We start from the raw sequence: 10,030 nt of genomic DNA, 5'->3' as shown, positions 1-10,030 counted from the left end.
CTTAAAAAGGTTCTTTATATGACATCTAATAACATCAATGGAACCATTCCGTTCTTTAAAGCAAAACAATGTTATTTATATGTGTATGTTCTTTATATTTTTTCAAATTAAGAACTGTTTGGTTCTTTTGAGAACCAAAATGGTTCTTAGTTCTTTATCATCGCTGAGGAGACTCACTTTTGGAACCTTATTTTTAAGAGTGTTCGATATGCGTAAAGTTATCATAAATACGGTGCGTCGGTCAAATGCAGGGAAGGGACGTTTGTTGAGCCCCGCACATTTGCATAACTAACCCTGGACTGTCATCTACACGTACTGTATGTCTGAATGAGGTTGCTTGAGCGTTTGGATTATCAAAGGCGATACGTCATTGCGAGCTGCAGCGATTGGCTGGATTCAGCTCCTTTTTCTCCAGAATTTGCAACCACGACCGGTCTTCGCCTCCGGAGCAGCGACATCCCCACAGTAGAGGCAGGTAAACGACCGGTTTTAATGTAGATCTTCGCATGTTCGTTTGACTGATGAAGCTAGTTGTTTCTTTTTTCCTGTGTGTGGGCTACTTTACGGTTTTCTTCAGACAGCAGCCTAATTGATGAACAGCCCTGCTGCTGGCTGATCTGAAGGAATGCCGCAGTTGAGAAATGAATGCTGAAACTGATATGCTTTTTGTAATGGTAAAACAATAGCTTTGCGAAAGGGAGCACGGGCTGAGAGAATATAGCGACATTATTTTGCGCAAAGTTATAGCGACCAGCGCGCGCCCTTTAGAGGTGTACGAATGAGCTCGCTTTTGTTCTTAAACAGATTCTGTATGCGTCAAAGGTGTGGATTTGAAAGTGTTTTAAAGGACGATTTCCAACGTGCCTAGAATTGTAACGCTAAAACCCACATGCTCTTTTCTAACCCTGGATTCCTCATTGGATCTATTTTAGGTGGACTCATTTCCCTCAAGAGAAATGAATGCAATATAGCGCGCGCATTCGCAGGGGTGGACATTTCTTCTCGCTCTCATCTCCTCAATTCTTCCCTGCAATACAGTCACTGCCCGAACCGGACTAAATGAGTGCCCGGACCTTGGAGAGACTGGCGCTTTCCATTCCCCACTGTGCCTTAAACGGAACCGCTCGGACCAACAATGGCACCTGCTTTGACCGGGTGGATCAGTTGTTCCAGGCGTTCTCATCCACCGTCGTGCTTTTCGTGCTCATCGCGATGATCATTGGGATAATAGCCGTGTCCATCACGACCTTCCACTTTCACAAAAGCAAGATGAAAAAGCGCAAGATACAGAAAGCCCAGGAGGAATACGAGCGCGACAACTGCAGTCCCAAAGCGGGCAAAGGCAAGCCGGCGGTCCGGCAGTGCATCATGGTGAGACCCCCCACGGCAGTGCGGAAAAGCGACCCAAACACGGAAGATCCTGGCGACACAGAGGACGCGGGACACTCGGGACAGACGAAGGATGATAACTTGTTGGAATCGGTCGCTGTGTCTTGATAACGCAGTGCCAGCTTCGGGGGACACTGTAAATAACCTATGTATTCATATGATATTACCTACGGAATATATCGATTCTTTGTATAAGCGTTACAGTTGATACGTTTTCATCATATAGATCCCGGAGGAGAAATCTACGAACAGTCTCAATGGTTTTCGAGAAGGAGAAAATAACTGCTGATGGAATTTCTATCGTGGAGCCAGTAGCCTACTAATGGACCAGACGAGAGTGTTGAAAAAGATTGGATGAAATGAAATGAAAAGGCATTCATGAGTTAATCCATCGGGATTTTATTGAACACAAAGGGAATTTCTATCGTAATTAGGGGTTAATCCCAAATAAGATCCAACAGAAGCTCTATACGAATCAAGAAAAACCCCACTGGATAAAATTAAACTAGGGAAAAAACGACACTTTTTTTTTCATACAAAAAATTAAAATGAATAATCGACTGGATAAAAAATAAAATAAAAAAATAACTCCATGATTTTACTGAGTATTAATGAAATTTCTATCATATAATTTGGAGCCAGTCCTAATGGGATCAGACAAGAGTGTTAAAAAGTCCTGTTGGATTAAATGAAAAGGCAATAATGAGTTAATCCAACAGAATTTTATTGAACACAAATGGAATTTCTTTCGTAATTAGGGGTTAATCCTAACGAGATCACACAGAAACCCTCTAAGAAAGAATCAGATAAGATCCTACTGGCTGATATTAAATTCTGGAGAAAAAAAAAACAATATTAAAGCTTTTTTTTTTTTTTAAAGAAAATAAAATCGATATTATTTAATATAATTTTACTCGATTTAATTAATACCAATGGATTGGATAAAACAATGATCTTCTAAAAATAAAAAGAGTCAAAAGAATTACGTGGTTAATCTAAAAGGACTTTACTGGATATTAATGGAATCTCTATCATACAATTTGGAGCCAGTCCTAATGGGATCAGTCAAGAGTGTTGAAAAAGATCCTTTTGGATAAAATGAAATGAAAAGGCATTAATGAGTTAATCCAACAGGATTTTATTGAACACAAATGGATATTAGGGGTTAATTTCAATGAGATTACACAGAAACCCATAATAATCAAATAAACCCCCACTGGATAAAATGAAATTATGCAAAAAACAACATTATTCAATAAAATCTTGCTGGATTAAACAAATACTAATGGATTGGATAGAATAAGAATCTAAAAATGTATACATATAATGATTCAAAAGAATAACTTTTAATCTAAAAGGATTTTACTGAATATCAATGGAATTTCTATCATAATTCAGATCCAATCCAGTCTGAATTAAATAGAAACCCTCAACGGATCAAAGAATTTAATCAATCCGACAGAATTTGAAAACTGATGGATTTTCAGAGCCACTCCTATGTGGATCAAACAAAACTCCTCTAAAAATCAAATTAAGTAGAATTTTACACGATGCTGATGATTCGGATGCAAATCCAAACCAGATTAAATGTGAATCCTCAAAGAAAGGCAGTTTTGTTTCATTCCTTTAGGATTGTCTACAAATGATGATAGCATGCCATTAGCATTCCTTTAGGATGTACAGGCCCAGCATCTGCACATGCAGATTGTCTCAGCCATTCTTCTTCATATTGTTGTGCCACTGAGAGGAATTCATGTAAACTGGGCCGTTGCCACGGACAAATTATAAACCTTTAGACAGTCCTTCAGGGCTCTTCAGAGTTAAAGGGATGGCTCTCGTGTATAAAGTCTGTACAGACGCTGTCCAGCGCTTCAGTGCTAAAATAAGGACGGAGACAACGTCTTATTCATGTAGAATTTCAACACAACTCGGAACAATTTTCCTTTGTTTTGGGTTTCAGAAACTCTTTTAGGCAACATTGTTGTTTCGTTTGACAAATGGACTTTCTTAATCGGGATTTTCCTTTATCTCAGTGGCTTTTTCAAGATAGAAGCGCAATTCGTGCCATTCTGGCTTGGCATGAATAGGTTTAGTGTTTTAACCCCTTTATCCCCGAGACTGTTAATGTGCAATTGCAGCTGCTAGTGGTAGTATAGCCTATACTTGTTTTGTTCATGGCACTGTATAGTAAAACTTATGTAACCTGAGGCATTTCAGTTTTGTGTTACAGCTCTGTATTAATGCTCTCTTTTTGCATTTTTGCTCTAGATTATTATAGCACTAATGATGGAGTATTATATTTTTATCATTCTAAACTAGTGTAACAATCAATAAGAAACTAGAGAACATTTTAAAAGTCATTTTATGTATTTCCTTGACGTTGTGTTGAACCGGAAATGGGAGTCATAGACCGAAATCAAGTATTGTAAAAGATCGCAGTTTGAATCTTTGTTTTTATTTTGTTCAATGCATACGATTTTGAATTACTAATAAAGTATTGTGCAAATGCGTGTCTCAATTTTTTTTTTTCTTCATTGGTATGAATCATCTTAGAATTATGGCTATTTCCTAAAAGCATCATAACTGAAGAAGTGCTTAAAATCATTAAGTTCATGATAACTGGAGGCTTTCCACAAGGTTTAGGAGTGTGTTTATGGGAATTTTTTACCATTCTTCTAGAAGCGCATTTGCGAGGTCAGGCACTGATGTAGGATGAGAAGGCCTGGCTCACAGTCTCTGCCCTAATTCATCCCAAATGTGCTCTATTGGGTTGAAGTTAGGACTCTGTGCAGGCCAGTCAAGGTCCTCCACACCAAACTCACTCATCCATGCCTTTATGGACCTTGTTTGTGCACTGGTGCGCAGTCATGTTGGAACGGGAAGGGACCATCCCCAAAATGTTCCCATAAAATTGTCAAAAATGTCTTGGTATGCTGAAGCATTTAGAGTTCCTTTGACTGGAACTAAGGGGTCAACCTCAACCCCTGAAAAACAACCCCACACCACAATCCCACCTCCACCAAACTTTACACTTGTCACAATGCAGACTAATCCATCGGATTGCCAGACAGAGAAACGTGATTGGTCACTCCAGAGAACACGTCTCCACTGCTCTAGAGTCCAGTGGTGGTGTGCTTTACACCACTGCATCCAACACTTTGCATTGCAATTGGTGATGTAAGGCTTGGGTTCAGCTGCTCGGCCATGGAAACCCTTTCCATAAAGCTCTCTACACACTCTGGAAAAAAGTCTGCACTCTGCAGAAAGTTGGCGACTTTTTCACACTCATGCGCTGACCCCGCTGACCTGATTTTATGTGGCCTTCATGGCAATTGCTTCCAGTTTTTTATAATACTACTAACAGTTGACCGTGGAATATTTAGTTGTGAGGAAATTTCACGAATCTATCTATCTATCTATCTATCTATCTATCTATCTATCTATCTATCTATCTATCTATCTATCTATCTATCTATCTATCTATCTATCTATCTATCTATCTATCTATATATCCATCCATCCATCCATCCATCCATCCATCCATCCATCCATCCATTTTTACAAACAGAAAAAAGATAATTGTGACTTTTTCTCTCATATCTCAGTTTATAGCAATTCAGCTTTTTTCCCGTGCAATTGCACGTTTATATCACAATTTTGACTATTTCGTTCAATCCCAAAAGTATAACTTAACTCAGAATTTTGAGTTTATATTTTGCATTACAGACTTTATGGCCCAGTTTCGCAGACAGAACTAAGCCAGAATTATAGACCTTAGTTCAATTAAGACATTTAAGTGGCTTTTATAAATATGCCTTCTAAAAAACATCTTGAGACAAAACAATTATTAAAATAACAATTTTAATATTTAATATATGCCAGTGCAAGTTGCTTTCAATTAAAACATGCTCAAACATGCTTTTTAGTCCGGGAATTACGCCGCGCCTGTGAAACTAGGGGTACAACTTGCAATTGCGAGTTAATATCTCACTAGCGAGAAATAAATATAGATATAAAAAAGTCAGAATTGCGAGATCTAACTCATGTGATAAAACTATTGCGAGATTTATCTTACAATTTTGATGTGTTTTCTTGAAATTCAGAGTTTATAACTCGTAATTCTGACTTCTAACCCCTCAATAGCAAGAAAATAAGTCTAAATTGTGGAATTACCTTTTTTTTTCTTTATTACTTAGTGGAAACAAACGTCTATATGTTTGCTACCCAATTCAAAATCCTCAATTGAGTTGAAATCTAAAGGGCATTCTCGATTCAGTCCTGAATGCAGCAGAGCCCTGATCCAGAAACACAATGCTGCTGATGGCGAGCTCCTTTCGGAGGTGTAGGATTTAAGGCCCTGTCCACACGAACACGGGTATTTTCAAAACCGCAGCTTTTTCTACGCGGTTTGGCTGTTCGTCCACACGCAAACGCTGTATCCGGTTACCAAAACCGGACTTTTTTGAAAACTCCGGCCAGGGTGAAGATTTTTAGAAACTCCGGTTACAGCGTTGTCGTGTAGATGGTGAAACCGGAGATTTCGGTTTTTTAAATTGAAGTGCGCGCCGTTCTCTCCTTTGTTTAACGTCAGATTTTCCACATCTCCTTTTGATTTACGTGAGTCGATTCTATGCGGTGGACTCACTCCACTAACAGCATATCCTACAGATGTTCAGTTATTTCATTGTATTGCAGAACAAAGGCGCCAGAATGCAATAATACAAAATAGTAAAGCAAGTGTGTGAAGCTATTACAGTCCACTTCGGCCCTGCACCTGTGTACCTGTCAGTGAGTCCAAAGTAAAGGAACTTGTAGAAGGGCTTCACTTGAGCCCATGGCATCCCTCAGTCAGTGCAATGTGCATCGGTGCAGTGAATGGGACCCATGTGGAAATCAGGCAGCCAATCATAGCGTAGTTTTGCGTTCTCATGTGGACAGATTTTTTTTTTAAAACCGTGCTTGTGTGGACGCGATTGTTTTTTAAAACGGAGGGGGAAAAACTCCGGTAATAAAAATACCCGTGTTCGTGTGGACTAGGCCTAAAACACAGGAGTAAAGCACAGCTGTCAGCTGTCTAAACTGTACTTGGAAGCCGAAATTCAATCACCCTTCACAAATCAAATAATTATCATTCCTCTATTTATGCTAAAAGGCTAATTGCTTGACTGCTGCAATATCCACTTTGTGTGGGACATGAACAATAGTGACAGAGAAGGAGCACCGCCGGGTGGAGAACAACATCTCCTCTCATCTCTGCTCATTGTTTTCATTTCTTCTTCAATTGAATGTAAGAGCGGCGCAGTTAGTGTGATACCACTGACAAAAGGAAAAAAAGAACAAACAAAAGATGTGGGAGATCTTTGCGCCCCCACCTTCAGCCAATCAGAGAGCGTCTGAGTAAATACACCTGTGTGTTCCACACTGTTCGGAGTGCCAAACTTGTGCCCACTACACAGCCCACTCTCCTCTCTATGTCTCATTGTGTGTGGGCCGCCGCAGCCGTTGGCAGCACATTGTACACGTAACGGCTCTCTCGGCCCACATCACATTAGTGTGTGAATTCATTATTCGGTATGAATAAGAAGATTAAGTTTGGATGACTGTAATTAATCTGAAAGTTTAAACAAAATGTTTTTTTTTTGCTCCATACATCTCCTGTATGGTAGATATTTTGCTGATTTATCACCGTGATCTTCAAACCACGTCATAACACAAAGTTATTCCAGGGGCACATCTGCGTTGAAATGTCAAGGTCAGTAAAGGTTCTTCCTGAATGAAACTATCACTACAGTTAGCCTTGCATGCAGTAACAGTATGAAAAATGGAACGAATGCCAGTAGATCTGCAGCTCTCAACATTAAGAACTTTTTTTGCTGGTATATATTATACCAACAGTGAATAACACTGATTATCTCTTCATCACGGCACCTCTTAGTGGGTGTGGGATATTCTAGGCAGCAAGTGAACATTTTGTACTCAAAGTTGATGTGTTAGAAGCAGAAAAAATGGGCAAGCGTAAGGATTTGAGTGAGTTTGACAAGGGCCAAATTGTGATGGCTAGACGACTGGGTCAGAGCATCTCCAAAACTGCAGCTCTTGTGGAGTGTTCCCGGTCTGCAGTGGTCAGTGTCTGTCAAAAGTGGTCCAAGGAAGGAACAGCGGTGAACCGGTGACAGGGCGGCCAAGGCTCATAGTTGCACGTGGGGAGTGAAGGCTGGCTTGTGCGGTCCGATCAAACAGACGAGCTGCTGTAGCTCAGATTGCTGAAGAAGTTAATGCTGGTTCTGATAGAAAGGTGTCAGAATACACAGTGCATCACAGTTTGTTGAGTATGGGGCTGCATAACCGCAGACCAGTCAGGGTGCCCATGCTGACCCCTGTCCACCGCCGAAAATGCCAAAAGTGGCACGAGAGCATCAGAACTGGACCACTGAGCAGTGGAAGAAGATGGCCTGGTCTGATGAAGCACGTTTTCTTTTACATCACATGGACGGCCGGGTCCGAGTGCGTCATTTACCTGGAAAAAACATGGCACCAGGATGCACTATGAGAAGAAGGCAAGCCGGCGGAGGAAGTGTGATGCTTTGGGCAATGTTCTGCTGGGAAACCTTGAGTCTTGCCATTCATGTTGATGTTACTTATATATGTGGGTTCTTTTCAACCCAAGGGCTGGGTAAATATAGACAATTGGATTCATTTTACCCATAAAATTGGGTTACAGCATAATGGGTTGATTTAACCCAATTATTATCATGCAAAAAGACTGACGCAACACTCGTTTAGGTGACTCATATCGTGATGTTGCTTTGCATAAAATGAAATGAAATACAGCACAATAATCCATTTATAGATACAAATAAAATGTACCCAAACCTGTATTTTACAGAAGACATAACCAATATGACGGAGCTGCAAGAGCCCGCGGTAAATAATTCAACCCCTGGGTTATTATGTCTGACCCAGGATCTGAGTTAAAAAACTACCTGAATACTGAAAAAACAACACCCAAAAGGGTCAACCAAGGATTTCGATTGAAAAAATAACCCACGATTTTTTAGGGTGCCCATACACGAACATCTAAATATCTGCTGATGAAATAATGTAGGCCTGCAGGGTTCCAGACGGTTTAAAATACATTATATTATCTAAATCAGAAACCTGCTGCTTTGCTGCTCAGTTAGATTTAAAACATTTTCTTATGAGAGTACCTCCATTTAAATTGGTTTCTGACTTCTAGGGCATCGTAATGTCTTTGTCTAAAACTTATTACTGACTGACAGACACTGCATCTTTCCACTAGCCTTGGCCATTGTAAGGCCATGATTGAAAACATGGTCCACAATAGGGGCCCTTATATTATCTGAAATGGTGACCTCTTCTACCGCTTCCTCTGTTTTGCCTCCCTGCCCTTCCACCACATATCCTTGCTCCTCTTTTTTTTCCTTGCTGTTGACTTTGTTCTTTTCATCGTGTTCCATTGTCTGAATCTGTAACATTGTGTTGTCGTCTGTCTATATATGCTTGCAAAAGTGAGCTTCATGCTATTGAGCTATAAAGAGATCAACCAATACATTCCCCCTCATTAGTGAAAGTCGAGATTCACCTGTGTAAATCACCAATTCAGGACACATTTACAAAAAAAGTCTAACCACCATTTTGCATTTAATGAGTTATGCAAGGAACTAATGCCTAGGGGTTTTGGAGGTTAATCAGACAAATGGTGAATTACATTAATGTACCAAATCATTGAAAGCTTAGCTGAATTGTTTCCTCACTTTTCCTCAAATTACTCTGAAGGCAGCATTTTGCGCATGAAGGTGTCTCAAGATAGCCTAGAAATCTAGACGCACCCTAGTGGCAGCAAATCTAATCTGCCCGCAAGTGTCGTCTAGCAACTCTCAATACCCTTCTGAGCTGTAATCGGCAAACTCTTGACGGGCCAATCACATCGTGTATACAGTCACTGGGCGGGGCCATAATGACGACGGCCGAGTTGCGCTTGCGTGCTTCTAGTAAACACAGAAACTGGCGATCGGCGGTCTTTCGAATCAGCTTTGACCGTGACTCTGGAAGACTTGGAGTTAAGCTTTTCTCTGAGAAAAGAAACAAAGAACGGCACTGAAGTCATTCTTAAAAAGGGAAGATGTGTTCGGAGTTTAGCCGACCGGATACGGTGAATGTTTAATCAGTCAGCGAGCTCTGCTTCACCTTCGTTGCTCTGGTTGGTTGTAGCGCTATCCTATCGCGTGCAGAGGGAGTTTGAAAGACAACCGTTTATCCCGCCCCTCGGATTGAGCTGTCAATGGTGAGTTTCCAGACCAAACATCTTGATGTGGGTCTGGCTTGTCAGGCTAGTCTCAAGAAACTGATTTCAGACAGGCTTCTGAGGTAGCGTAACAGTTTAACGAATATGTGTAATTACTACAATAGTAATTTCTCACCAGAAATAAAATCAAAAGTGGAAAAGACTTTTGCACATTTACACACAAACTGACTACCAACCGCAACTTTACGACACCATTTTTACTTTTAGATTTAACTGTCAGAATGGAAAGCACAAGATTGTGGGATATCAAAAGCAGTGAAGGATTTATGCTGCCCTCAAAAATCAATCAGATGAAGGTCTCTCAGGAGACAGGAA

At 40.4% G+C, this 10,030-nt stretch overlaps 1 protein-coding gene across 3 annotated transcripts; it reads left to right on the top strand.

Moving 5' to 3' along the window:
- Positions 1-331: 331 nt before the first annotated feature.
- On the top strand, positions 332-3,895 carry si:dkey-35i13.1 (uncharacterized protein C11orf87 homolog). 3 transcript variants are annotated; one of them, XM_067450133.1, is made up of 3 exons: positions 332-475; positions 933-1,525; positions 1,616-3,895. In XM_067450133.1, exon 2 carries the CDS (start codon positions 1,060-1,062, stop codon positions 1,495-1,497), a length of 438 nt encoding a protein of 145 aa, XP_067306234.1. In that variant the 5' UTR covers positions 332-475; positions 933-1,059; the 3' UTR covers positions 1,498-1,525; positions 1,616-3,895. The 3 variants fall into 3 exon arrangements, with proteins under 3 accessions (XP_067306234.1, XP_067306232.1, XP_067306233.1); XM_067450131.1 differs by having other exon boundaries at positions 933-3,895; XM_067450132.1 differs by having other exon boundaries at positions 357-471; positions 933-3,895.
- The last annotated feature ends 6,135 nt before the right edge of the window (positions 3,896-10,030 follow it).

Source organism: Pseudorasbora parva, chromosome 8, assembly GCF_024679245.1.
Source record: "Pseudorasbora parva isolate DD20220531a chromosome 8, ASM2467924v1, whole genome shotgun sequence".
In the NCBI taxonomy this organism is placed as follows: domain Eukaryota; kingdom Metazoa; phylum Chordata; class Actinopteri; order Cypriniformes; family Gobionidae; genus Pseudorasbora; species Pseudorasbora parva.
The sequence above is the reverse complement of the archived record's forward strand: the minus strand, read 5'-3'. Positions and strand labels throughout refer to the sequence as shown.